The sequence below is a fragment of the Zootoca vivipara genome, chromosome 9, assembly GCF_965207765.1.
Source record: "Zootoca vivipara chromosome 9, rZooViv2.hap1.1, whole genome shotgun sequence".
NCBI classification, from domain to species: Eukaryota; Metazoa; Chordata; class Lepidosauria; order Squamata; family Lacertidae; genus Zootoca; species Zootoca vivipara.
This window is the reverse complement of record NC_142592.1, coordinates 39,362,110-39,389,296: the sequence shown is the minus strand read 5'-3', so window position 1 is coordinate 39,389,296 and position 27,187 is coordinate 39,362,110. Positions and strand designations below refer to the sequence as shown.

General features: G+C 46.3%; 1 protein-coding gene and 1 long non-coding RNA gene across 11 annotated transcripts in view; one reads left to right on the top strand and one right to left on the bottom strand.

The window, feature by feature from the left end:
- LOC118090733 (uncharacterized) overlaps positions 1–11,320 on the top strand; it is a 19,751-nt gene extending 8,431 nt beyond the window's left edge. For 3 of the 6 annotated variants that reach the window (XR_015945853.1, XR_015945858.1, XR_015945855.1), the window contains exon 6: positions 11,120–11,320. This is a non-coding gene — a long non-coding RNA (uncharacterized LOC118090733). Of the gene's footprint in view, positions 1–133; positions 1,654–11,119 lie in introns of those variants that run through there. The other 3 variants (XR_015945856.1, XR_015945854.1, XR_015945857.1) reach the window with 2 other exon arrangements.
- ERP27 (endoplasmic reticulum protein 27) lies at positions 2,076–27,187 on the bottom strand. Of its 5 annotated transcripts, XM_035126803.3 has the most exons (7): positions 26,284–27,187; positions 25,905–26,005; positions 22,355–22,492; positions 12,582–12,698; positions 9,530–9,655; positions 6,380–6,577; positions 2,076–3,391 (listed from the first exon to the last, which is right to left on the bottom strand). In XM_035126803.3, the coding sequence occupies exons 1-7, from the start codon at positions 26,495–26,497 to the stop codon at positions 3,344–3,346; spliced, it is 942 nt and encodes a 313-aa protein (XP_034982694.2). In that variant the 5' UTR covers positions 26,498–27,187; the 3' UTR covers positions 2,076–3,343. The 5 variants fall into 5 exon arrangements, with proteins under 5 accessions (XP_034982694.2, XP_034982693.2, XP_034982695.2 ...); XM_035126802.3 differs by lacking the exon at positions 2,076–3,391 and having other exon boundaries at positions 6,091–6,577; XM_035126807.3 differs by lacking the exon at positions 2,076–3,391 and having other exon boundaries at positions 6,380–8,109.

The following is a 27,187-nucleotide window of genomic DNA, read 5'->3' as shown; positions in this document are numbered from 1 at the left end:
ATCCTCTTGCTCTGAGGATCTTTGGACACCCAGCAGTCAGTGGAAACAGTACAGGACAAATAGATATGTATGGAATTTGCCAATAGGACTGATAAAGGTGGGGAACTGGTTTTGACAAATTTTCTCTTTGCAGGTCGGGTGATGGAAACGTTCCTTTCCATTGGGGAATATTCAAAATGTCTGGATAATTATAAGTTCAGATAAATAGGAGTGGTGATGATGACATGAAGTTCTATGGATGTGAAGGTCAAACTGAAATGATGAGATCAGATTCATTAGGCAATACAGATCAGCAAGGTTGAGTTGAGAGTTTATGTTTACCATGTTCAGTGGAGGCAGGACTGATGGAGAACTTCACCCAAGAAGAGCCCAAATAGATCATCCCAAAGGACCATCTGGTCCAGCATCCTATTCTCACAGTGGCCAACCAGATCATTGAGAAGCCTGCATGCAGGACATGAATGCAACAGCACTCTCACCCCATGAGCATGGGCATTGCCATTGGAGAAGGTACATATCTTACCTGCCATGAACTTTTCTAATTCCTTCTTAAAGAAATCCAAGTTGGCTGCCCTTGCTACTTGCTGCAGTAGCAAATTCCAGTTCAGCTATGTACTCTGTGAAGAAGTGATTCCTAACCAGTCACTTCTGTGCAGCGCTGATCTCTCTATCCATTCCAGACAGTAGGAAAGCAGGTGTGGGGTTTTGTGTCTGTAGGTGTGCCTGCAATACGTTCCTGGGTGTTGTTGTTGTTGTTTTCAAGTTGGCGATTTGCGCTTGTGTGTTTCTGCACTGCCAGTTCTCAGCAGGGTAGAACCCAGCGCTTTAACCGTGTGCCAACTCCACTCACCCCGTTGTGCCAAGATCCCATAGTAGGGCTGTTCAGCTTTGAGTTCTGGTGTTGCAATTCAGAGTGGAAAATGAAATCCTGAGATGAGGAAGAATTAGCAAGGGACAAATGGAGGCACCCAAGAACTTGTGAGTGGCCTTGTAAGTTGCAACAAGAGGCTGTTTTAGAGGACAGAGATCCTTTGACTGCTGCACTGTGGGCCATGCAAGTCCATCTCATTCCCTTGGCTGTTGTGTCTTGCTGCTGCTGCCGCCACCACTGCACATTGCTGCTGGTAACTCCACTTTCAGAGATGGAGGCGGCTGAGCAGGGATTAGGAGAACAAGAGTAGCCTTTTACTCCTAGCTTTGCCCTTGGGGACAGGGGGTGTTCTGTGGTTTCTCTGCTCTGCAGTACTTAGCAGTTCCCCTCAAGTCAAATGCCTTCCTGAGAGACAACGTGGCAACTGTTCACATGGCAGCAGCAATCTGTCAGGGTTAGAAAGGGTATCCCAAGAGCGAAGCGGGATAGCTCTCTGCCACATCTTGGATGCAGTGATATTCTTCATCTGTAGCAGCCTTCCTCTTCCCTACTCTTCAGCAGTCTGACTCAGCAAGCACTTCAGTTAAAAGACAGTCAGCTATAACCTCCCCCCCAACTACATTTTTACAATTCTGTTGTAAAGTGAACCCCTTGCAGACTACGTTTTCACTGGAGACTCTGACAGGATGCATTTTAAACACCCTGGCTGAAGTAAAACAGAATCTTAAGTATTGAATTGGACCAAGCAATGCTTTTTGTGCCCCATAATACAGTTGTGAGGTTTGGGCGGGGGGGGGGGGGGTCAGCCTGCATGATGCCAGAATCCCTTGTGATGCTGGAATCCTAAGTCCAGCAAGGGCTAAAATCTAATGTAGGATTTCATTGTTGAATTAGCCAAGGATTCTCATTACTATTTACGTAAGTACAGTCCTTAGTATGACAAGCGAAGTTTCTCTGTGTCAGAGGGCAAATGGATGGGCCCTTCTTCCTCACCTTGCTGGTAGTGAGAAAGACAAAAGCCACTTGTGTGAGAGAGAGCTGGAAGGAGGCTGCTGGCAGAAACCAGAGAGACAGAACCATGCTTGATTTCTGCTTGAATCCAAGGCTATGACTATGGGAAAAACAAGAGCCTCTTGGAGTGTTAATGCTGTGATACCCTGCATTGTAGGCTCAGGTTATATATGTGTGTAAATAAACCATACATCATAAAGACACCACAGTCTCCGCTGTCCCTCTTTCCTAGGAAACCGAGCCCCGAACCCTCTAGAATTCCACATTGCTTGGGGTGGCAAACAACACAATGCAACTCTCATCTAACAGCTGCCATCCCATCTGGCTTTCTGAACTGTTTCCATGCCAGCTGGTTGTTATAAGAACGTAGCTTTCAAGACGTGGAGGCTGAGCTTGCTTTTTTCCCATCCTGTTTTCTTTGGGGATCTTTATAAAGCTGCTCGAGGAGGCGCTTCAGCTAAAGAGTGCTTTAAAGAAACAACCAACTAATTAAATACATCCAGGTTTAGGCCTCAAAGCTGTACTGCTGTAAGATTTTCCTTCAAGTGGCTCTTACAAGATCCTGTAGAGGAGCTGTCTCATGCCTTAATCATAGGTCTTTCTTGACAGACAGACAGACAGACAGACAGACAGACAGACAGACAGACACACACACACACACACACACACACACACACACACCAGTTGTGATGCAACATCCCTCTTCAGACACCCTTTTATTGCACATTCATGGTTATATGTGCTCATGGTGCTAATGGGGAGCTCACGCATGAGCTATCACTACTGTTTGTGCCTGTAAAAGTTTGGTCACATTGCTTTATTCCCAGTCTGTGCATATCCTGTAACCTCCTGTTGGAATATTTATTATACCACAAATGTTCTTTTTTTATTTTTGTTCCACTTTTGTTGCACTATAACCCCTTCAGACAGCAATAATATGGCAGCATAGGGAAAGCATTGCAGAACAAACTGAAATAGGATAAACCCACCACTAAGGTGGCATTGCCATGTCAAGAGCCAACTACCTGGTAGCCTGTCCAAAGCTAGCAGATCTCAGCAGCCCTTAATCTCATTGTTTGCAAAACAGGGCAGAGCTTGAATTACCAAAGAATAAAACTGGAAAGATGGATCTGGTAAAGTAGGAAAGACAATGGGGCAGACCCAGACTATACCTTTAAAGCATATTCAATGCACATGTAAAGCACATGACTTTGCCCAAATAACCCTACAGTTCCCAGGATTCTCTGGTGAAAGCCAGAGGTATAGTGTGGTATAGTGTGGGTCTGCCCAATGGGAGCATTTATCGGAGGATTGAGGAAGCATTGAACTTGGCTGACATGGTCTGGCACATTTCTGTTGTGTGACTGTTGGTTGTGGCTGATTATCCCCCCCCCCCAAGACAAGAGAATGCGCAGAACTAGAGCAGGAATTAGGTTGTGGCTGGAGGCTGTTGGAACAGGGTCAGAGTTCCTCTTTGAAGATCTTATCCCCTGGCTTAGAGTTTTCTTTCTGAAATAAAGCAGAACAAAAGGAACCACGTCAAGATCATGATTTTTAGTGGAAAGATGAACTGGGAGTGGAGACACTTGAGATCCCGAAAGAGCACTTGGTGTCTCTCACTATGCATAGAACCATAGAATTGTAGCGTTATCCTGAGATCCATCTAGTCCAAGCCCCTGCAATGCAGGAATCACTTGCCCAACATGGGGCTGAAACCCACAAGTCCGAGATCAAGAGTGTCATCCTCTACCAACTGAGCCACATTAATATGGGGACACAGGTGGTGCTGTGGGTTAAACCACAGAGCCTAGGGCTTGCTGATCAGAAGGTCGGCGGTTTGAATCCCTGCGATGGGGTGAGCTCCCGTTGCTCGGTCCCAGCTCCTGCCAACCTAGCAGTTCGAAAGCACGTCAAAGTGCAAGTAGATAAATAGGTACCGCTACAGTGGGAAGGTAAATGGTGTTTCTGTGTGCTGCTCTGGTTCGCCAGAAGCGGCTTTGTCATGCTGGCCACATGACCTGGAAGCTGTACGCCAGCTCCCTCGGCCAATAATGCGAGATGAACACGCAACCCCAGAGTCGGTCACGACTGGACCTAATGATCAGGGGTCCCTTTACCTTAATCTCTTATACTATTTTAGTTTTCCTCCCATCACTCAAACAAGACCTCTGAACATAGCTGCCAAGTCTCCCGTTTTTCGCGGGAAACCACCGGATTTTAATCTGTTTCCCGCTGTTATCCCAAATAGAAAAAAATCCCGTAAATCCCCCAGTTTCCTACCTGCCAGGGAGGCTCCTTCTGCGCATGTCTGGACATGCGCAGAACCGATTTCGGGTACCGCTCTGCCCATGTCTGGGCACCGGAAATTGGGCAGCACCGGCACCAAAAGTTGCTTCTACGCATGTCCAGACATGTGTAGAAGCGACTTCCAGTGCCGCGCCGCTGCTGATCCTGGCTTTTTCAACGGGAGACTTGGCAGCTATGCCTCTGAAGGCAGGAAATCTCTGTTGTGTGTGTGTGTGTGTGTGTGTTGTAATTGTATAAAATTATATTGTATCACTGTATTTACCTGTTATGTGCTGGTTACTGTAGGAAATCTGGAATGCATATCCCTATAATATTATACATATAATGAATATTTCATGTGATATTTTTTTCATATTTTTAGCAGAACAAGGAGGTAGGGGACTCGCTTCACATCAAGATTAAAGAGCAAGACAGGAATTAGGAGGAAAAAAATATGTGCAGATAAACTTGGCACCAAAATATTCTGAAGATCCATTCCCTAGTGGATCTCTTCTGTCTCCACAACAGCAGCAGGCCCCATAATTCCTAAGGTTTCCTCTTTCAAGGAAATGAGGCAGAGTTGCTTTTGCCAGTTCCCAAACTTTTCCCCATCATCTGGAGTCCCTGTGCCCTGACTGTTGCATGCATATTCCACCACAATTCTCCAGTTTTCCATGAGTCCAAACCTCCTTACCCAAATCCTAGAAAAACAAAAATAAAACATTTCCATTGCTCGGGGGGGGGGGGGTGTCAAGCTGTTTAGCCAGAGGAGAAAACGTACAAACTGAATGTAATTGTTCACATTTGTTCCATTTGCTTAATTCATTCCAATCCTATAATTTCAGATTTAAGAAATTATTTTTAGCACAGATCTCTAAATCTTTTGAGACTGTACAGCTTTTCAGAAGGAGAAGTTATTCTACTTCCATGGTAGACTGAGCTGCACAGAGATGGTTTTTACATGGACATATTTTCTTAGGGCAGCTATAGAGAATATTTCGCAATCACCCAAGAGGACGCATATTGTGACTCTGAACTGGCTCAGGGGAAGATATGGATGGCTGTGCTTGGTGATCACTGATGCAATAGCACTGCTATAGCCCACTAATAATTCAGAAAAAAATGATACATGGGGGGAAAATACGAGAGAGAGATATTGCACATACTTTTGTAAATCAAGAAATCCTTAATAATAAAACTGTATTTAAAAAAAGAACTGTTGACAGATGGGGATGCACACAGTACCTGCTATGTCAGAAATTATCTGCATTATTGAGTTAAATGCATCTTTAGGGACCCAGGTGGCGCTGTGGGTTAAACCACAGAGTCTAGGGCTTGCTGATCAGAAGGTGAGCTCCCGTTGCTTGGTCCCAGCTCCTGCCCACCTAGCAGTTCGAAAGCACGTCAAAGTGCAAGTAGATAAATAGGGATCGCTCCGGCGGGAAGGTAAACGCATTTCCGTGCACTGCTCTGGTTCGCCAGAAGCAGCTTTGTCATGCTGGCCACATGACCCGGAAGCTGTCTGCAGACAAACGCCGGCTCCCTCGGCCTATAGAGCGAGATGAGCGCCGCAACCCCAGAGTCAGACACGACTGGACCTGATGGTCAGGGGCTCCTTTACCTTTAAATGCTTCTTTGCATTTAGACTGCATGATTTTAAAAACAAGCACTGGGAAGGCAGACAGTTATCAGAATCTCACCAGGTAGGGATGAGTACGTTTAACCCTTTCCTCCCCAGGTGTAGCCCTGATGAAAATAGCCCCTTAGTAGCTGTTATTTGCATTGGAAGGAAATCCTCCATAGGCACCAATAAGAGACCTTAGCATTCCAGGAAAGGGTTAAACACCTCCATCACCACCAGTGGCTGTCTTGATAATCATCAATCCCCTCTGTCCCCCATTGTCTGATATTTGATTTTTAGAAGAAGAAGAAGAAGAAGAAGAAGAAGAAGAAGAAGAAGAAGAAGAAGAAGAAGAAGAAGAAGAAGAAGAAGAAGAAGTAAAAAGATACACTTAATATCACATCTAGTTTGGTCCTCTGTTTATTATTTAGGTGCAAAAGCATTGCTCTGAAGCACTACCAGCTGTGTCAGGTATAAAACTAGACATCAGATTGAAGTGGAAAAGTGGGTACAACATTTCCAGGGGGTGGGGTTGATAATGGAGCAGAAGGCTGTGATTGGTCAGCCCAGTTGTCATCCTGTGCACTCACCAATTCCTTTCTCTGTAAGAAACCATTGCAAAAACCCCTTACAGTCTCCAGGGAGACTTCATCCATGGACAGCACCTCCTGCTCCTCATCTGGAGTGTGGTATGCAGCCAGTGCAGGCAGCTGAGACTTCTTCAGGTGAAAATAAGACATAACCCTGTCATTGCCCTTTGCACGGACGTCCACGGAGATAAAAAGAATCTTCAAGGAGGCAATAGGAAAGGCGTAGAGATATTTTAGAATGCTCACACAGGCAAATGAATGTTATCACACAGATTATGAGAGCTCAGAGGAGCTCCAGTAACCTATATTTGCAAACTGTTGGCCTACGGGCCAGATCTCGCCCCCAAACCATGTTTCGTGGCCCATCAGACACCCAGACACACAGCAGTAACATCATGGAGCTGGGCTAGACATGGGGATTCAAACCTCACCAGTGGCAGGAAGTGGAGGAAATCACATCCTCTCTGCTTTTCAGATCTGAAGAGCAGAGAGGGCAGGTAACACTGGGGGTTCTGGTCTGGTCAGAGGCGTTTAGACCTTTCTGTGTAGCACCATGATGAAAGGAATACTATTGTGTGTATCTGTAGTCAGAATCAGCTTTGGGTACTATGCACCTTGGCTTAAGGAACGGTGTGTGTGTGTGTGTGTGTGTGTGTGTGTGTGTGTGTGTGTGTGTGTTGCTGTTTTGCCTTGGGCAGCAAAATGGGCCAGCATTGCAGCCTCCTGTAACTGAAAATAGCAAACCTGAATTAGCAGAGGGGACAGAGGAATGGGAGGCAAGGCCAATTGAGAAGTGGAGTCTGGGCAATCAAAAGTAGGGAATGACCATCCTTAGGGGTCCCTCCAGACATTCTTTTTATGCTGCCTTCCTTATGATTTGTGCTCATGATAGTATCATCTGCAAAAACAAAAAGTCTAGAGTGGCTCTATATCACTCCCCATCCCAAAGTCATATCTTTCCATCTACCTTTACTCACATAGAAAAGAAAAATGCTTCTGTGTTGTGCCACCCTATTCTGTTCTTTATTTAAATCTCCATCAGGAATTTTTCCCAGCTCTACCTGGAGAAGCCAGAGACTGAATCTGGGACCCTGTGCATGCAAAGCATTTGCTCTATCTCTGAGCTTCCCCACATTTGTATTTTGTATGCAAATAATAATAATAGATGGGAAAGCATGGTTTGGGGGAGGGTATGGGATGGGGAGAGTGACTCAAAGCTGTGTGTTCCCCATGTTTGATTCTAGCTAGACTATGTGGACCAGACAGTTTATGAAGCTCTGTCTTTAATATGGGTTCCGCATAAAAGCGCCATGGACTTTAGGCAAAGATTGTTGGACCTGCTCCTGCCCAAACACCAGCCTTTGATCCTGCATGTCTCAGAAGTCTTTTCACCTATTAAAACAACATTTGTGTAGAAGATGTTTGGAACTGAAAAGCTGGGGAAAAGAATTCACATGAGATCACCTACAGGTTTCTGAAGCCCCTGGTGTTTAGGTCAGTAATTTAAACAGAAGCAACAAAGAAACCTCTACTACGACATTATAAGCTCTGAAATTCTGACTGAGTGTCCTCAGCGCAGTTCACCTGGCAAGTCCAAGAGAGGGTTATGCTGCCATTTGAAGAAAGTTCTTCAGGCATATGGAATATTCAGAGACATCAGGAGGTGGCCAATGGAACAGCAGCAGCACTCCACAGCCACTGGCCACTCCAAGTTCTTTTCCAGAGTTGAACTGTGACATATATGTGATATAATAATATATGTGATATAATAAAAATGGAAGCTGGCTATCAGCAAAGGAAATGGATCCCAAATGTCTTTTGAAATACATAGCATTTCTACTTTGGCAAGTGACTACTAGTATTAAACCCAAAGTTCCCCAATGAGTTTTCATGTATTCCACAAAGTTATTTTCAATTCTAATCTCCTATCTCCATGACTGTTGTCCCAGGCTACATCCACACCAGACATTAAAAGCACTCTTATACCACTTTAACAGTCTTGGCTTCCTCCAAAGCATCCTGGGAACTGTCATTTGTTCAGGTTACTGAGAATTGCAAAGAGAGAGATTGCTATTCCCGTCACAGAGCTGCAATTCCCAGAGTTCCCTGGGAAGAGGGATTGATTGTTAAACCACTCTGAGAATTGTAATTCTGTGTGGGGAAGAGAGGTTTCCTAACAACTCTCGGCACACTTAACGAATTACAATTCCCAGGATGCTTTGGGAGAAGACATGACTGTTAAAGTGGTATAATAGTGCTTTAAAGTTATAGTGTAGATTTGGCCCTGATCTCCTGTTGCCACTCCTGTTGCTGACTCAGTTGGTATTATTTCCTGAGCAGGGGGGCAGGGAGAACAAAGTGTGAGGAAGTTAGTTCTTTCTGCTTTTCATTGCTCACCATACCTGCCAAGTTGCTGTCGGAGAAATAAGGGACCGGGCGGAAGTAGCAGACCGGAAGTCGCACTGCAGCCATTTTGGAACTGGGCAGAGCAGCATCAAAAGTCGCTTCTGAGCATGCTCCACCCAGTTCCAAAATGGCCACCACGCCAGAATAAACCAGGAAAAAACAAAAAAATGTTTTTTCTGCTAGGAATAGCTGGAAAAACGGGGATTTCCCAGGGAATACGGGAGACTTGGCAGCTATGTTGCTCACCTGCTGCTACTGGGGAGTGAGTCTTGGCAAGTGCTTGTTGATGCCAACAGCTGATATCAACCCCAGCGGCATAGCTAGCCACTCAGGTGCCTGCTGCAGGGGCATGTCCTGCAGCCAGGGGCAGGGCAAGCCACCCATGGGGCCCGGGCGAGCCTCTCCGCCGCTTCCCCCTCAGCTGTAGGGAGGCTGAGGGAGAGGCAGTAGGCAGAGGCAAGACCCACACTGTGGTTTCAGGCAGCGTGGAACCTGCAGGCACCTAAGCCACCAAGTCACTCCTAAAAAGTTTCGCAAGCCCAATTTTTTATTGCTAAACTCATTTTGTCACCCACCCCCCGCTCAGTGATGACACCCGGTGTGGACCGCACCCCCCACACACACCCCATTCCTCCGCCACTGTTCAACCCCGTTTTAGATCGTGGCATGTCCAAGCATAAATTACTGCTTCTGTCTGGAAGGATCCAAGAAAAACCCTTGCACCCCAAGTCGCATCAGACTTACCTTCCCTTGGAAGAGAACTGCTGCTTCACGATACTTGTCCATCATCTCCACATGCTTTGGGGATGACTTGTCAGTGAACAAGAGAAGGTGGGTCTGAATGGTACTATTAAAGAGACCTACTGCAGTCTGTCAATATATCAGAGATGAAGAAATATGTTGATTAGGGAATGTGAGTACTGAGGCACTCTTGGAGCACCAAGTCCTAACACCTAAAACACTGAAAACATAAGGCTTGCCCTCAGAATCATGGCAATGCTCCCTCGAGTTTGTATCCAAATAAAAGAGGCGAATGCAACGGATTAAAAGCAGAGAGGCAAAGAGCAGAGGTGATTTACATTTCAGGATCAAGTAGAGCTGGACGGAGGTGGTGCAGTTGAATCTGCGCAAAGGTCAAGCAAGGCCAGCTAAGATGGTTAGTAAGCTCGGTGTTACTTGGTTTGTCAGAACATCGATCAGTTTTGCTCTGATTAATCTATTTATCAACCCTCAACTGTTTTCCTTTTTGTGTTTGCACATTGTATTTGTTAAACTGGCAAACAAAAAACCCAGCAGCCCACAATTAAGAAGAATTCACAGGTGTGCTATTTTTAGAACTGCTGGATTCAGACATAGGCCGATAGATGCCTGAATTCAAGCAAAAGAAGAGGCCTCTCAACACCTTCTTCAAACAACAAATAGGTGAATAAGTCAGTACAGGACTGTGCTATTGGCTGCACCCCACCCCCAGCCTTCAATGGCTGCATACTGAGCTTGACATCCGGAAAGGGGAAGCATAGGCAATTGGTAAGCATTTGTTATACATTAGGCAATGAACAATTTCTAAGGTCAAGCCACGTTAACCAACATCCTCCTTTCCTATTTTGGACTTCTCCTATTTATATTTTGTTCCTATGTTACTATAATTGTTCAAAACAGTAATAAAACTTCTCTCTCTCTCTCTCTCTCTCTCTCTCTCTCTCTCTCTCTCTCTCTCTCTCTCTCTCTCTGTGTGTGTGTGTGTGTGTGTGTGTGTGTTTTAAGAGTTGCTTGGCAGAGAATATGTGTTTTTGTTTCAGGTGAGGATTTGGAAACTCTAGATTTTCTCAAAAACACAAACCCAGGTCCCAAATTGATGGTGGAATTAAATATTTAGTTCCTAAAGGGGGGAGTGCCTTTTGTTGTATTTCTGTTGTTGTTTAATCTGTAAGAATAAAAGCAATTAAACATCATTATTTTTTAAGGAAGTCAATATTTTTTAAAAAGACAAGAGCTTGATATTTTAAATCAAGGTCCTCTCCAGATGGGTGGTGGTGGTGGTGGTGGTTGCTGTGTATTCTGCAACAGCATATTGACCTTGAGACAATAACAGCGGTGGATTGATCCTGATTTTGTTTGTTTTGAGATGCATCCCCTATGCTACCACGCACAAACAATATTGAAAGTAGGGCCTCATATGAGCACAGAACAAGAATATATTGGGGGGGGGCTTGTTTGTTTGCTTGTTCGTTTGCATTGGACAAAGTTGATTCTCCACAGTTCACATTTGAGATTGCAGATCCCAGTTGTCCTTTTAATGTTCATCAATGTTATGTCTTTGTGTTTGCCCTTAAGGTTGCTGGCTGCCCTGTCAAACACAGCTTTTAAGATCTTCAGCTCAGTCCATTACCTCTTTAACTGGAAGGATGCCCAACTGAGTTCAACAGGACTTACTCCCAGCATGCGAGAACGCAGCCTTCACTGCTCCATTTCCATGTATTTTCTTTACCACTCTGCATGTATACTTTTTAATCACCATGGAATTCTATATTTCCTATTTTTTTATTTAAAAAAACCTTATGTGAGTCTTTAGTCTAAACGTTATATAGCTATGCCACCATTTGGCTTAAGCTGCTTCTCTGAGTCAGACTGCAAACCTTAAGAAGTGAAGGATGGAAAATCCTGTGGACGTGTTAACACTGCAATGGCAACCAAGAACACACACACACACACACAAACACAAGTATACCTTTCTGATGCTATCATTCCCATTTAGAAAAACCATAGCAGAAGCCTGGAAAACATCTCAACACCGATCTGAACTGTGTTTGAAAGCCACAAGTCCAAGCAGACTGGATGCTAACAACATGGAAAGTAGACCTGGAACTCTCCATATATCACTGGGCTGACTGAGCTGCACACACTAGCCCTCTGTGAAGAGCCTCAAGTCATCTGGCACTGCCAATGGGCTCCTCGCATAGTTTTCCGCCGGTGGATAATTTGTCATCTGACTTTTTCCTTCCCCTTGCACTTCCCCCCCACCCTTCTCCCACAAACCAAACAAGGGCCTGTGGACACCCTACAACTGACCTGCCGCCTCCCTGTGCGCTACACCCACCCACAGGGAGATTGGCAGGATGGGGTGGGGGTGGGGGTTGAGAGAGGCTCTGTGTCAATAAAAAGAAGGAAAGTGTGTGTGTGTATTCCAGAATTCACAAGAAAAGGTCAGAGAGTGCATTTCTCGAAGAGCCTTCCAGCTCAAGAGCTGTGGGACTTGGAGCATTGTGGGAGGTCCAGCGTTCTAGGCCCTGCATCAAGCTCCCCGCTCGGTTTCTCCGTTCACAGAAGACGGGAAGGTTGAAGGAGCAGCAGGTAGGAAATGCAAGGAAAGCTTAGGGAGAGAGAGAGATCAGAACATAAGGAAAGCCTGCTGGATCAGGCCAATGGCCCATCCAGTTCTGCATACTCTTCTCACATTGGACAACCAGATGCCTATAGGAAACCTGCAAGCAGGATTCGAGCACAAGAGCCCTCTCCCCTCCTGTGGTTTCCAGCAACTGGTATTCCGAACCGTTGCTGCCTCCAACTGTGGAGGCAGGTCAAAGCAACCATGGCTAGTAGCCATCGATAGCCATGGATTTGTCCATTCGTCTTTAAAAGCCACCTGAGTTGGTGGCCATCACTGCCACTATTCAATTAACTCATTCTCGGGTCAAGAAAGGGGCAGTAATTTCACGGGTTTGCTCTCTCCAAAGTGAACTCGGTCTTCAAATGTCTAGATATAACTCCAGCATGATATAGAGACGTCCTTTCTTACCATAGGGTTGTACTCAGTTACCCAGCGGAGTTCATTGATCCGAACAAAGCGACTCAGCTTGGTGGCATCAATTCCGCTGCTGTCTTCGATTTCCAGGTCTTGCCGCTTGTTATCCACCTGAAGCGAAGCAAATAGCCTCACCATTGTCACTCTGCCCCAGTCATTGACCCTTAAAACACTTGCAAAATCAATGCCATGTGTCCTGGGAGGCAGGAAAGCCAACAGGGTCTCTGGGCCCAGTAAATTAGCCAGATTATGGAAGTTCTACGACCTCAGTGCCCCCCCACAATATTCAACTGTACTGTTAATCTCCACACAACCCAGCTGTGAGGCAGCAATACACTATCTTTCCACTCCCACAAATGCACAGTATGCATTCATGTGTATGGTTCATGTTTTGGCCTAAGATTTTCATGAGGACTATCCGACTGATTTATCCCAGAGCCTCGAATAAACCTTTTAATTTGCTCTTTTGCCATAAGCTGAAGGGTATGATAGAAACATTTAAAAAAATAAAATCAGATGTGGCCGGTATCAGTTGCATTAAATTACCCTAGACATTAGAGATATGGGGATTAGCAAGCAAACATTTGTGGGACCTCTGAAAAAGGATCTTAAACCAACCTAAATCTCTTTCCTTTTTGAAAATATTTGCCTGCTCACTTCATTACTTCTAAACCTAATAAACACTGGCACAGGCATGTATGGATTTCCTGGAAACATTGTGCAAGCAAGAATCCTCTCCAATAAATAGAGGAATTTTTCCAGCAGATCAAGAAAAGAAAATATTCAGGCTCCACAAATACCGTTTTTTGGAAAAGGTTCTTTGACATCTTCCTGGATCTATCTTCTTGATGGACCTCTTAATAGGCCGGCAGGCAGGAAACAAAAACTCAACAAGAAATCCCAGAAGGATAGTAAGGTGTTCAGTTAATGTACGGGCCCAGCAAGGCAAAGCTGAATCCTTGTGATTATTTCTTTAAAAGAAAATTATGGACTATACGGAACTTAGGAAATGGCACATAGAAATCCTATACTGTCACACCCCATAAATGGAGTTGTCATTTCCAGAAACAGGTCTACCAACATAGTCCTCTTTTGCTTTTCCCTAGAGCTAGTTCTTGACTCTGGGGCATTGCTAGCCCTCTTTAGGCCACAGCTGAGAGGACTGAGGGCTGAGTCTTCTCTCACCAGCTTGGAAGGAAAACAAGAGCAGCTCCGTGGAAAGTAAAGAGTGTTAGGCTGGCACTAAACTAAAGTGAGCCAGAGTACATAAACCTTTGGGATGGTTCCAAGGACCACCAGAGTCAGTGGAAAGCGTCTTCATTGGGGGTTTGAATAGACTGCAGACTACTGCAAGAACATTGATCAAGTCTAATCTAATGCTTTGCATTTACCCCCTGTTCTAGAAAAAAAACCATAAGTGTGTATGTGCGTGTGTGTTTTCTATTGACATACCTGCAAACAAACATATATACACCCACATACACAGGGTGGTGTGACCCATGCAATCCCACTAGATTGGGCCAGGGCTCAAGAGTCATGTTTTTTTAATTGCAAAATTGATGGTATCTCAAGCTGAAGTTCTTGGAAGACATGCAAAGTGCATAAAGGTCGGTGTGTGTGTGTGTTAAAACAGGCTCTAACACAGGTACCTGCATAGAAACAGTTATTTATAAAGGGAACCAGGAATGTGTGTCTGTGGTTGTTGTTTTTAATAATGGCACAGTGTTTTTGAGCATGTGCAGAGTGCCTTTCCCTTTGGAAGTAGAAGCTGTTGGGATGTTTTTAAAAAGTCAATGGAAAGATGAATTTGTCATTCACTGAACCACAGGGACTATCAAAATGGCACCAAATGCAAATTCACCTCATGCCAAAGAGAACTCTGGAAAGAACAGGGGAGGAAATGCAAATGGGTTGCACAGGAAGCAAAAGTAAACATATCAAAATAACTCCAGTGCAGGGCAGATTTTACCTACGTTTCCTGGGAAATTAAGTCTTTTCTTCCATTAAGGGGGTTAAACGTGGCAGAAGTTTGACTCTTACGGTAGTCTTATCACAATGCATGAGGCTTGTCTCACTGAATGCAGTAGGACTTTGAATCAGGGCCAGAGCCATAAACTGCTTGTATGAATTTGATTGGAGTGCAATAGCCATGTCTATCCAGAATTAGTTCCTTCTGCACTGAATGACATTTACTCCCAGGCAAGTGAGGAGGGATTGCAACTTAAGGCCGTAGTGCTATCCAAACTTTTCTGGGAATAAGTCTCATTGAACACAGCTGGACTTGCTTCCGAGTAAAGTTGCAAAGAATGAAGAAATAATTGTTTGATTTATTGCAGTCAGATTCATTTTCTTATGCATTTTTTCACAATTCTACAGATATTTTGTTCCGGACTCCTGCCTCAGTTCCCCGCACCTCTTTTCACTTCTTCCAAATTTATTCAAGGGAAGGCAGGCTTAGAGGGAACTATATAAATTCTTCAAAAAAAAATTGTGAGACGACTGGCAAAGCTGTATATCTACCCTGTCAACCTAGTGTAATTTTAGCTGCATCTATTTGTTTATCTCATATTAAGGAGAAGCATGAATCTAGAAGGGTGTATTGTCGGCGATCCTCAATCAATTGATGTTATTTATTTCGCTCATAGTACAGATCTTTTAAGCGTCTTTGGAAGAGGAACGTTATGACCAATGGAAACAGGCCAGTGAAATCTGGTTTCCATTCGTAACACCTGTTGAAATTACATATAAAGTTAATGGTGAGTCAGCCTAACAAGCTTGCCACATTTCATTGTACTTCATTAATTTGGGAGTGAAGGTGAGACTATTCCGTCCCGAATAGGTTACCAGCTGCCTCTAACTTGCACAACATTTTAAAATCCCAGATGAAGGCATAACAAAGTTACCATTATAATTATACCATTATAATTGGGATAAAGGGCTTTTTAGAGACTTGCTGCTGTTTATAGAGACTTGCCTCCCTAATATAGAAAAAGATTGGACTGACCCACAGTCAACTTCCAGTACTAAATTGGAAGCTACAACTAACCCATCACTCTACCCCTACATCTCTATATGGCAAGCATCTATGCATGCAGTGGCCAAGTTAACTTCAACAGTGGAAGCGCTAACCTGCTCTGCCTAGGGTTGCCAGACTCAATAGAGGACATGACTTCTGTGCCTTGAATTGCCCTGCTCTCTTTTGAGTCTGGAAACCTTAAAGAGAAACCAGCAGACCCTTTGTTTAATTTCCAAGCAAAGGTTCTGCTGGTTTCTCTTTAAGGTTTCCAGACTCAAAAGAGAGCAGGGCAATTAAAGGCACAGTCCTGTCCTCTATTGAGTCTGGCAACCCTAGCTCTGCCCCAGGATTCAGACCCCACCCCACACAGCCCAGCAAGCTGCCTCCTTCCCTGGTGGCTTCTGGGCTGACAAAAGACCACAACAAACCAGGATGCTACCTAGCCAAGGAAGCTGCTCCCACTATGCCTACGCAAAGTAAGCTGAAGGATTTCCTGTGCACTGCTATGAACTGCAATGTCAGGTTACCAGGGGGGGGCTGTGTTTGTACACCCCCTCCATTCCTTCTCCGGCTTCTGCCAGTAAGCAAATAAGAGCATTGTTAGCTTTGCCACCTCTCCCACAGAGAGGGGGTGGGATACCTTCCTGACCACAGCTCATTTACTGGTGTGATTTGAATTTTGCTGTCTAGCCCTTGTGAAAGTCCCTACTGCATAAAGCTGAGGGTAAAGGCTGAAGAGAGTTAGAAATCAGCAGCAAAACTCTGCCTGGATGGCCTAGTGGCAGGAAAGGCAAATAGCAGGGGGAGTATGGGGAGAGAGAGAGAGAGAGAGAGAGAGAGAGAGAGAGCCTAGAACAGGCATGTCAAACCTGCGGCCCTCCAGATGTTTTGGCCTACAACTCCCATGAGCCCTAGCTAGCAGGACCAGTGGTTGGGGAAGATGGGAATTGTAGTCCAAAACATCTGGAGGGCCGCAGGTTTGACATGCCTGGCCTAGAAGGTAACACTAGTTGATCTGTTCATGCCTTGGGCATTTGTTCAGGGTGGAAATGGACTTGCCATGAAGGGCCAACATAAAGCAAAAGTAAGAGTGTGGTACTGATGGGAGTAAAGCAGTAACACTTGCAATATTTTACCAGAACTGGGCAGCAGCAGCAATAGACAGAAAAGCAAGCTATTCTCCATTCACAGATTCCTCCTTAAGTAACTGCGTGGACTCGTGGAATTGTAAAGGACCCCCAAGGGTCATCTAGTCCCAACCTCCTGAAATGCAGGAATCTCAGCTGAAGCATCCATGACCGATGGCCATCCAACCTCTGCTTAAAAACCTTCAAGGAAGGAGAGTCCGCACCCTCCCGAGGGAAACCATTCCACTATCAAACAGCTCTTACTGTCAGAAAGGTTTTTCCACATGTCTAGTCGGAATCTCCTTCCTTGTAATTTGAATCCATTGATTCGGGTCCTACCCTCCAGAGCAGGAGAACACAAGTTTGTTGGTAAGGTAGATAACTTGAGGCCTGCCTGCCTTCCTGTTTCCTCCCTAAGTTTCATTAGTTCAAGCCAGTTGCATGATGAGCTAGCATGTGCCAGCATCTCCTCAGTGTCCACACGTGAAGCCTGTGCTCAGAATGGCTTTGTAAGGAGAACACTTGTTTGAAAGAAACACCAACAGCATAAGAACCTTTTGGATCAGGGCAGTGGCCCATCTAGTCCCTCAACTTGCTCTCACAGTGGCCGCACTGTTAAGTCGCCTGTGGGGAACCAGCAAGCAGGAATCGAGCACAAGAGTCTTCTTCCCTCCTGTGCATCCCCAGCAACTAGTATTCAGAACCATTGCTGCCTCCAGTCATGGCTTGAAGCATGGGCGTACCCAGGATCAAAACTAGGGGGGGCAAGGGGAGGGGCCAAGGCTCGGAAGGGGAGGGGCCACAAAGTGGGCGGGAACAGCGAACAAAGTGGGCGGGAACAGATGCTTTTAAAATGTTCTTAAAATAGAACATTTGATGAGCGTATCTGCTGGTGGCTTAAGGTTTGCGGATTGCAATAGATGTGTGTGGTAGAGAAGGACATATGTTAATGCAAGACGAGTAAAGACAGAGCACAGCATATATATACTGTATATAGCAACTCCGTTGGGAAAACGGTCTCTGCTAGGATTATATGGGCTGCGGGAGGTTGTGTGGCGGCCAGCCTGATCGCAAACGGGTTACCTCTTACTACGTAACAAGACACGTATCGAAGTATTGTCGCACCGCAGCATCCCTTGGAACAAACCTGCCCCTTTATCCCTAATTGATGTCTCACAAAAAGATAGCCGCGGTTCTGCCGACGGCGTCTTAATTATTTTGCTTTGGGTCTGACAACCGCGTTGCAAAAAGCGGGGATGTCTACCGGGAGGAAAGGAAATACGGGGCTTTGGGGGAAGGAGGCAGGAAAAGGTCTGCGTAGAGATAATGGAGGGGGCGGTGGAAATCCCGCCAGTCTCGCTGGAGAACCTGCGCATCCCTGCAGTGCATCTGTTGAGTCAGCCCCGCCGCGTTCATCGAGGCCGATTCCGAATCCGTGCGCGCTGTGCACACAACCGTCGCCTTGCAAACCCTGAGCCCGCTTGAAATGAAGGCACTGCAGGCAGGCACAGGCAATGATCGAGCAGCTTTCGAGAGGGGGGCGGGTGCCCAGTACCGTATTTGTGGGGGGTGGGGAGAAGGAAGTGGGTGGGATGGGAGAAGCCCTCTCACCGCGTTGCTGCAAAGGAGGCGCGGGCTCTGAGAGCGGAACTCAAATCCGCAGCGCCTTGTTGCAGGGAGGAAGCCTTTTGGCAGCGCTCCTGACGCTGTAGGCTGTGCGAGGAGGAGCGTGGGTTCCCCGCTCCCTGGTTCCCCGCCGCGCTTGGCCTTGCCTGAGGGCGCGCCGGGGAGCTGGAGGGAGGGTGCGGCGCGGCGCGGCGCGGCGGGAATGGCGAACTCGCGCTCCGCCGGGCTGTGCTCCGCCTCTGCCCACCAGCCCTGCTTCTAGAGTAGGGCAGCTGCCCTAACTTGCCGTATGGTGGGTACGCCCTTGGCTTGAAGCCTTCGACAGCCGTCTCCTCCATGAATTTGTCTAATCCTCATTAAAAGCCATCCAATTGGGAGCGAGTTCCATAGTTTAACCATCAATAGAAAGCTACACACAAGCTCTCTACACAAGCTGCTCTACACAAGCATGTCCATTTTCTATGTGCAGGGTTTTAAAAAAAGATATTCGGACATAATTTTATTTCACTTCACCACCACCCATAGACTTAATGGCTTACTCCAGGAAGTCCTGTACATTTTAATTAGTCTGATCCAGCTGATTCTCCTAATGGACATCATGCCCAGGATTCACTTCATGCTGTTCTTTCATTTGTCCTGCAGGTTCAATTTAAACATATGTTCAATAGCGGTGGGACAGCAACACACCACAGACTGTAGCCTGCCCCATGAGAGATGGAAGGGAGGTGAGCACACCAGCTAACTTGTTTCCTCCGAGGGTCTTCATCACTACGGCTACCTCTCATGCATAGCCCCGACCTGGTGTCAGTCAGGGGGTTCTCAGAGGACAAATCAAGACACACCACTGGCCAGGGGTCTGGAGGAGCAGGAAGGGTCCCTTGAAACCAACAATGGGCTGAAGAACCATTGGAACTGTCATAGGAGGAGCCGCCACCATCTAGTCCTCAAGAACACTTGGGGTTCTCAAGGTCCAGGGCTTAGGGGGCTGAATGGCAGCACAAAGCCTGTATCTACAGATCCAGATCTGCCTCGTGGCTTGTAAGGGGTCTCCTTCTAAGTAAGCAATGCCTGGAACACCTTCACTATTAGCAGCTGAGCTTAGGATGTGGTCTAGGAGGTCAGCATGTCTAAGGTTTCCCTTTGGGGCTTTCCAGATGCTGGAAACAACACAGGACTCTGGGCTCTTTGTTATTTCCTTTGCGGTGTTGTATCTCGCCTGAACTCCCTGTGATATTGATCTTGGGCTGTTGCCTTGCCTCTGGATCATGCTTTGGTTCCAAGACTGATTTTCTGGGGTTTGTTTGGACTGTTCTGCATCTGCAGCCCTGCCCTTGTTGGTGAGTGGTTTTGTTTATGTTTTTTTTTTTGCTAATAGACTTATACCTGCTGAGATTGGGACCATTGAAGCATGACTTAAAAATAAATTTACTTATTTATTTGTTTATTTGTTTGTTTATTTATTTATTTATTTATTTATGGTTTTGCATGGCAATAATTGAAACAGTTATTGCCATGGTATTTTCAGGGGGGGGGGGGGAGAATTCTAGTAGTTGACTGAAGCAGCAATTAGGATAGGAGAACAGGGGGAAATGTATCCATCAAAAACCTAGTCTAGACTGATTGGCTGTGTCCAGACAGGGCCGTTATCTTGCACAACAAGTTGCTTAGATCTGATTTGTCCATGTAAGGGTGTCCATAGACAAGCTGTTTACATTTTCTGCCTCTGATTCCTAAACCAGTGACCCGTATCCACACTATGTGGCTCCACTGATCCCTTGATCCAAAGAAATCAACTTAAGTTCTGCAGCCCTGGACCATCTCACTGCACAGGGAAGTCAGATGCATGTGACCGTTTAATCTTAGAACAGCAAGGCAGTGGTCAAGTGTTATGTAGAGGTTCTAGCAATTGCCACAGGGCAGCTGACATGATTTTTTTTTAATGAGACAGTCATATGTGCCTTGCCAAAGTCTACAAGTCTATGGTTACTGGGCATATGTTAATCAGGACTGCAATCCTTTGATCTTCATTTTAGCAAAGTTGTAGCTGAACTAAAGTCCTTCCAAAATATTCCATTGACCTTTAAAAGAGAGAGAGGAGGGGGTATGTTCTCTTCATGCCTTGTATGTAGAGCGTACAGATTTCAAGGGCCAACATTCCTACCTAGCGCATTCCATGTCTTTTTTGTTGCTGTTGGAAAGACTTAGCCTCTCCTTCTGAGTTTAATATTGATTTCTACCAAAAAACGGTCAGAAGAAAAGAACCGAGTTAACACACCAAGTTACAGCAGCACCTGGATCAGCGAAGGCTTCTTCATTGGGGTGAATAGAGCACTACCCCACCAATGTTAGTCTGACTTAGCCACTCTCCACATGCCTGCCTTCTTACTTATAAGCAGGGGGTTAGAATTGCTTATCAGCTTTCTCCTCCTTGCCTCAGTGTTGCTTGTTGTAAAGGTAAAGGGACCCCTGACCATTAGGTCCAGTCATGACTGAGTCTAGGGCTGTGGCGCTCATCTCGCGTTATTGGCTGAGGGAGCCGGCATACAGCTTCCAGGTCATGTGGCCAGCATGACAAAGCCGCTTCTGGCGAACCAGAGCAGCGCACGGAAACACCGTTTACCTTCCCGCCAGAGCGGTACCTATTTATCTACAGGTACTTGCACTTTGACATGCTTTCAAACTGCTAGGTTGGCAGGAGCTGGGACCGAGCAACGGGAGCTCACCCCGTGGCAGGGATTCGAACCACCGACCTTCTGATCGGCAAGCCCTAGGCTCTGTGGTTTAACCCACAGCGCCACCCGTGTCCCTCGATCATCACAGTGGTTTAGTGGTTTACAACAATATAAAAACGATGTCAAAACATTTTCACTCTAGCAGTAAAGGGATAAAACCTCTTAGACCAGGGGTCCCCAGACTTTCTGCGCGGCGGGCCGGTGCCCGCCGCGCCGACCGCGCGGTGGGCCGGAGGGTAGGGGAGTGCGCGCGCAGCGGGCCGGAGGGCGGGGGAGTGCGCGCCCGTGCGCATGCGCACACGCACACGGGCGGGAAAAAATCGCCAAAAATCGCTTGTGCGCATGCGTATGGGCCTCCCCCGACCCGGAAGTGCACCAGAAATGACCTCTTCCGGGTCGGGAGAGGCCCATACGCATGCGCACAAAGGATTTTCGGCGATTTTTTGCCGATTTTTTAGATCGTCGCTGCGCCGCGCGCCGTGAGAGCGGGCGGCGGCAGCGGGCGGCGGGAGTCGTCGCGGGCCGGATTGGAAGGCCGATTGGGCCGCATCCGGCCCGGGGGCTGTAGTTTGGGGACCCCTGTCTTAGACCTTGGCAGACTATGGCTAAATGTGGCTGCATTTGGAAATGCTTAAAGACTGCCCTGCACCTTGTCATTCTCTGATTATCAGCCATCAACTTGGTGCTGCCCAGTACAAATGAGAACAGACTCGAGGCAGCCACTGTAGTCATCTTGTAGAACCAGAGCAGCGCACGGAAATGCCGTTTACCTTCCCGCTGTAGCAGTACCTATTTATCTACTTGCACTTTGACGTGCTTTCGAACTGCTAGGTTGGCAGGAGCTGGGACCGAGCAACGGAAGCTCATCCCATTGCGGGTATTCGAACCGCCAACCTTCTGATCAGCAAGCCCTAGGCTCTGTGGTTTAACCCACAGCGCCACCCGCATTGTAGAACTCAGTAAAGAGGTTAAAGACTGGAATCAGTTGGCTTGGCCTGTCCTTGGTTCTGGCGCCACCTACTGTTAGCCTCCCTGCCTTCTACCCTACCAGTTCCAACAGGGCCGGCTCTAGGGGTAGGCTGGGTGGCGCAGGGCGCCGGGTCAGCAGGGGGGCGCTGCACGGCGAAGCCGCACGGAAACCACGCTGCACGCTGCGCCCGCCCACCAGCAGCAGGAAGAAGGGCGCCCGACCGCTTAAGTCGGCCCTGAGTTCCAATGGTAGATGCTGGAAGAAGCAGAACTACAAGCCAGAAAGCAAAAACCTACCATACGGAAGAGGGAGATGGTGTTTGTTGTGACGTTATAATGGGAAAGAACATTAGAGGAGGTGCAGAGCCCAAATGGTACATCCTGCATATCTTGTACCATTTTAAGGAATTCTGAAAGTTCTGGTCGCTCTGGATCCTGAAAAGGAGAGGGGAAGAAAGAGAATGAGAAAAAATGGGGAGGAGGACAATCCTACGCTACAAATTTATATCGCTTATAAACCCAGTTTTAAGTGGAAGGGTTTCCCCAAAGAGTCCTGGAAACTGGGGAAGGTGCTGGAAATTATCCATGAGGAGACACTCTGCACGTCTCATTGAACCTTTGGGGTGGGTAGGGAATAAATATTTTTGCATTCACCCCAATCTCTGAGTGGTGAGAGTCAAGGAGTTCTGGGACATATCCTGAGATTGGCTTCCATGGATGCCTCAAGCCACAGCTTTGAGTTCAGCACAGAACAAGACAAGCCTCTGTGTCTCCAACTCCCAGCATCAGCCAAAAACTCACACCCAGTCGTCGTCCTCCTCTGACTTATTGCTCTCCTTCCTATCATGCTGGCATCCTGGTAAGATGGGAAGTCTTGCCTATTGGTCTGTGTAGCAACAGAGCTCACTCTTTCGACATGCCAATGGAAGTACTTAACTGGCCAGCTGAAGCCATCACCTTAACAAAGGAACTGCTTTCGCTGGTTCAGCAGGTTTCTTCTTACAGTATATAGATTCTATGCTCATAAATACAGGATCACAAGTTGGGGGGGACCCGCGAGTAGTCATCCACACTACCCTATAACACTATCAAAGGCATTTTAGTCTATAGTGGAGGTAGAATGAGAGAAAAAGAGAAAGGCGGAGGATATGGAGGGTAGGGTTGGCAGACTCAATAGCGGACAGAACTTCTGTGCCTTTAATTGCCCTGCTCTCTTTTGAGTCTGGAAACCTTAAAAAGAAACCAGCAGACCCTTTGCTTGGAAATTAAACAAAGGGTCTGCTGGTTTCTCTTTAAGGTTTCCAGACTCAAAAGTCTGGAAGTAAAGGGACATTAAAGGGCAATTAAAGGCACAGAAATCCTGTCCTCTATTGAGTCTGGAAACCCTAATGGAGGGGGGAGTGGAGAAAAATAGAGCAGGAAAATGGACTAAATAAAGATTAAGAAAGCAGCTCTGTAGGCAGAAATCTCTGCCTCAGATTTTTTTTCAGGGCTTTTGCTTTCCACTGCAATTTAAGTGAAGGATGCTGACATCTAGCGGCTACTAGTAGCTGTGCAGGTTAATAATAATACAGTAATAATAATAATACCCCGCCCATCTGACTGGCTTTCCCCAGCCACTCTGGGCGGCTCCCAACAGAACACTAAAAACAGAATAAAACTTTGAATATTAAAAACTTTCCTAAACAGGTTTCTCTACGGCCCTTATTCTGCATGAGTCAGTATTCCATGACAAGGATTACTGGACATCCCTCAATAAATGAATATTCTGGATGACCTTCCAGACTGGGCACCTGTTGTATTTAAAAGAAAATGAGCAATGCATTCCTGCTACTGTGGCTGCATTTATAAACCAGATGCAATGAAGGCCATGAGGCTCCTTAAATAGTGCAGGGTGCTTGATTTTCCTTTGTGCTCTGTTGAACCTTAGGCCCTGAGACTGTTATTTGACAGCACTTCCTCACTGGGAGATATCACCTGTTTTTCTGTCCTTTGGAGCCAATACAGCAATCTCTATCTACAGTACTTATTGAGATTCGAAAACTGTTTCATGGGTACTAAAAGAGTGGGCATTAAAACAAATTAAATATCTCTCTCTGCCACCATCAAAAAAGGATGTCAAGGTGTTAGTGAACCACACATAGCTGTTTGTTTTCTGATCCATTCCATCCCAGCCCTCCTGTCATCTTTAGACAGACTCTGTAGCACTCAAAGGAGATTGGAAATGCACAACTTATCAAATATGTTGAGATAATTTTGCTCTGCATCCTTTCTACATCTCAAGTATCAGTGACGGTTGGCCCTTTAAAACCTCTATTTCCTGAAACTGTCTTCAATCAAGTTAAAATTCTCAAAGCCCCTTTAAAATAAAACTGAGATCGAAACCAAGTTTACAGCTAATGTGGTTCAGTTGGGGAAAAGGAGTTGGGTTGAGCGACCTCATATTAAACAAAGGCCTCTTCATCATTTTTTAATTATTGTTGAGCAGCTGGTTCTAGAGCGGAAGCAGAAGTGTGGAATGAAAACACATCAGTAAGTTCAAACTGAGGAAGAAAGTGCTTTTGAGTATTCAGTGATTAATCAACTGGGCTTTAGCTGGACGAACCAAATTCCAAGCCTTTGAAAACTTGGCTTCACATTTGTACAGTATATTTATAGAGACAGTGATATTTTTAACAATAGCAGTGCAATGTTCTGTTGAAGTGCAGCACAATGTTTAGTAAGTCCACTGAACTATTGCTAGGATCGTTGTTTGTCCTACTTTACAGCAAACAGTCCTCCATTTGAAGGAGCCTTCTATTGGTACACATTTGAGTCTTGGTGGTGGTTTGTTTTGCGGGGACAATTGGCACAACCCCACCAGAAATCAGTGGCAGAAGCAGCAGGACAAGTGGTGCAGGTCAACAGTGGCAGCACTTCTTGTTGTGGCAAAACAGGAAACGCCACCCCTGTTTTTCAGTGACATTCCTCCCATTCACTGGACAACTGCCATTTTTAATTTCCCACAATGCTCCAGTGTCAATATATCAGGTGCTCTATAGTGTGTGTGTGAGGGGGGGGATAGATATAGCAGTAGTAGCTTGTAGCTTGCCTGGTGAGGAGCCATGACAAACATTGATCCTTACTAGGTCATTTGGGCCCTGGAAGCTGCCAGAAGATGTCAAGTACTGACGCCAAGAAAAGGTACCTTTACCTTTATGCTTTTGGAACTTGGACTGTGTGCTCACACAACAGCCACAGTTCTCCTTCCTGAACCAGGCAGCGTTAAGGTGTTATATTGTCCTCCGATGACATTGTCACTGCTCACAAAAGTCTGACGACTTATGCTGACAAAATTTTAACAACCATAGATGGGAGCAACTATTTTTTTACACTGTCCTACACATAATACATGGGACCCAGGTGGCGCTGTGGTTAAACCACTGAGCCTAGGGCTTGCTGATCAGAAGGTCGGCGGTTCGAATCCCTGTGATGGGGTGAGCTCCCGTTGCTTGGTCCCAGCTCCTGCCAACCTAGCAGTTCGAAAGCATGTCAAAATGCAAGTAGATAAATAGGAGCCGCTACAGCGGGAAGGTAAACGGCGTTTCCATGTGCTGCTCTGGTTTGCCAGAAGCGGCTTTGTCATGCTGGCCACATGACCTGGAAGCTATACGCCGGCTCCCTCGGCCAATAATGCGAGATGAGCGCGCAACCCCAGAGTCGGTCACAACTGGACCTAATGATCAGGGGTCCCTTTACCTTTACCTTTTTACACATAATACAGGGTTGTAAGGAGGTTGTGCTAGAGTGCCCAGCATGAAAGGCCTGTCTAGTTTAAGTCCACAGCCACAGAGTCATCTCAACAAACCTGGAAGAATCCAACGACAACCACCTCAGCTGCACTGACAAATGCGGCCGCGGCTGCAACATTCTCCAACTGCACTGGTTTTCTCGCATCTTCTGGAGTACCTGTGAAGTGGAGGAATGTATAGCCAGCCTCTTTTTGCAGCCACGCGAACGCACACAAACACACTGTACCCGACCCTCCTTGAATGTTTTTATCAGATTTCACAGACAGAAGGGATGAGCCTTCATGGCTGCCTTCAGAACGCTTCCCCACATTCTTACTTGGGAGCAGCAGTACCTCAGCTAAAGTGGCTGCTTCAATCTGGATGAGCCCTCCTGCTCTATGTGCCAATCCCCACAGCCACACCACCTCTTTGAAATTCAAGCCATTCCTCCCTTACCTTTGGGTGCTGGCTCCTTCACAGCATATCCCAACATGAAGACACAACTGAGAAGGGACGCAAGCAACCACTGCTGCAAGACAGAGGTTTTCATTGCCTTGCCTCGTTTCTCTCCTTGCCACGAGCCCTGCTTCGAGCCAGACATCGGAAAGGTGACTTGCCACCTGTCCCAGAATCTGATGTGGCAACACCTATAGCTGTGGGAGTGAAACATCTGGGAATGTCCAGATCTGTTATTTCCCAAGATAAGAGACTTCAGGGACAAGAGGCTCCCGGAGGTTTCCTTTTACAAGTGTTCTGTTCCTCATTTTGTTGGCAATAGGACTCCCTTTTTCACAGTGGTCTAGGCACAGCGAAGGTAACAAAGAAAGACCTTATTTATTACAATCAGTGCCTTGTCTCCCACTTATTATGCAACCAAGGCACTCTAGGGTTGAGTGCCTGCCCCAAAACAATTTTTAATTGAGCTTCGCTCAGTTAAAGGTATCTCAGTAGTTTAATTTAATGCGTTTCCACCCCCACCGTTCAGCCCAGACACTGAGATCCAGCGCCGAGGGCCTTCTGGCGGTTCACTCATTGCGAGAAGTAAGGTTACAGGGAACTAGACAGAGGGCCTTCTCGGTAGCAGCACCTGCCCTGTGGAACGCCCTTCAATCAGATTTCAAGGAAATAAGCAGCTGTCCTAATTTTAAAAGACATCTGAAGGCAGCCCTGTTTAGGGAAGCTTTTAATATTTAACGCTGTATTGTTTTAATATTCAATTGGGAGCCACCCAGAGTGACTGGGGAGACTCAGCCAGATGGGCGGGCTATAAATAGTAAATTATTATTATTATTATTCTGCATGAATATTGTATAGGAATGAACCAATAGTTCTGAGGGAAAATGCATTATTTATGTGCTCT

Bases quoted from the DNA above. Each gene is read 5' to 3' on its own strand.
- ERP27 (XM_035126802.3), bottom strand. From the start codon at position 26,497: ATGTTTCACTCCCACAGCTATAGGTGTTGCCACATCAGATTCTGGGAC. The intron at 12,699-22,354 runs GTAGGTTTTTGC...GCTTCGCTTCAG, and splicing joins CCATCTCCCTCTTCCGTATG to GTGGATAACAAGCGGCAAGA. The intron at 6,578-9,529 runs GTAAGTCTGATG...GCCTCCTTGAAG, and splicing joins CAGTTCTCTTCCAAGGGAAG to ATTCTTTTTATCTCCGTGGA.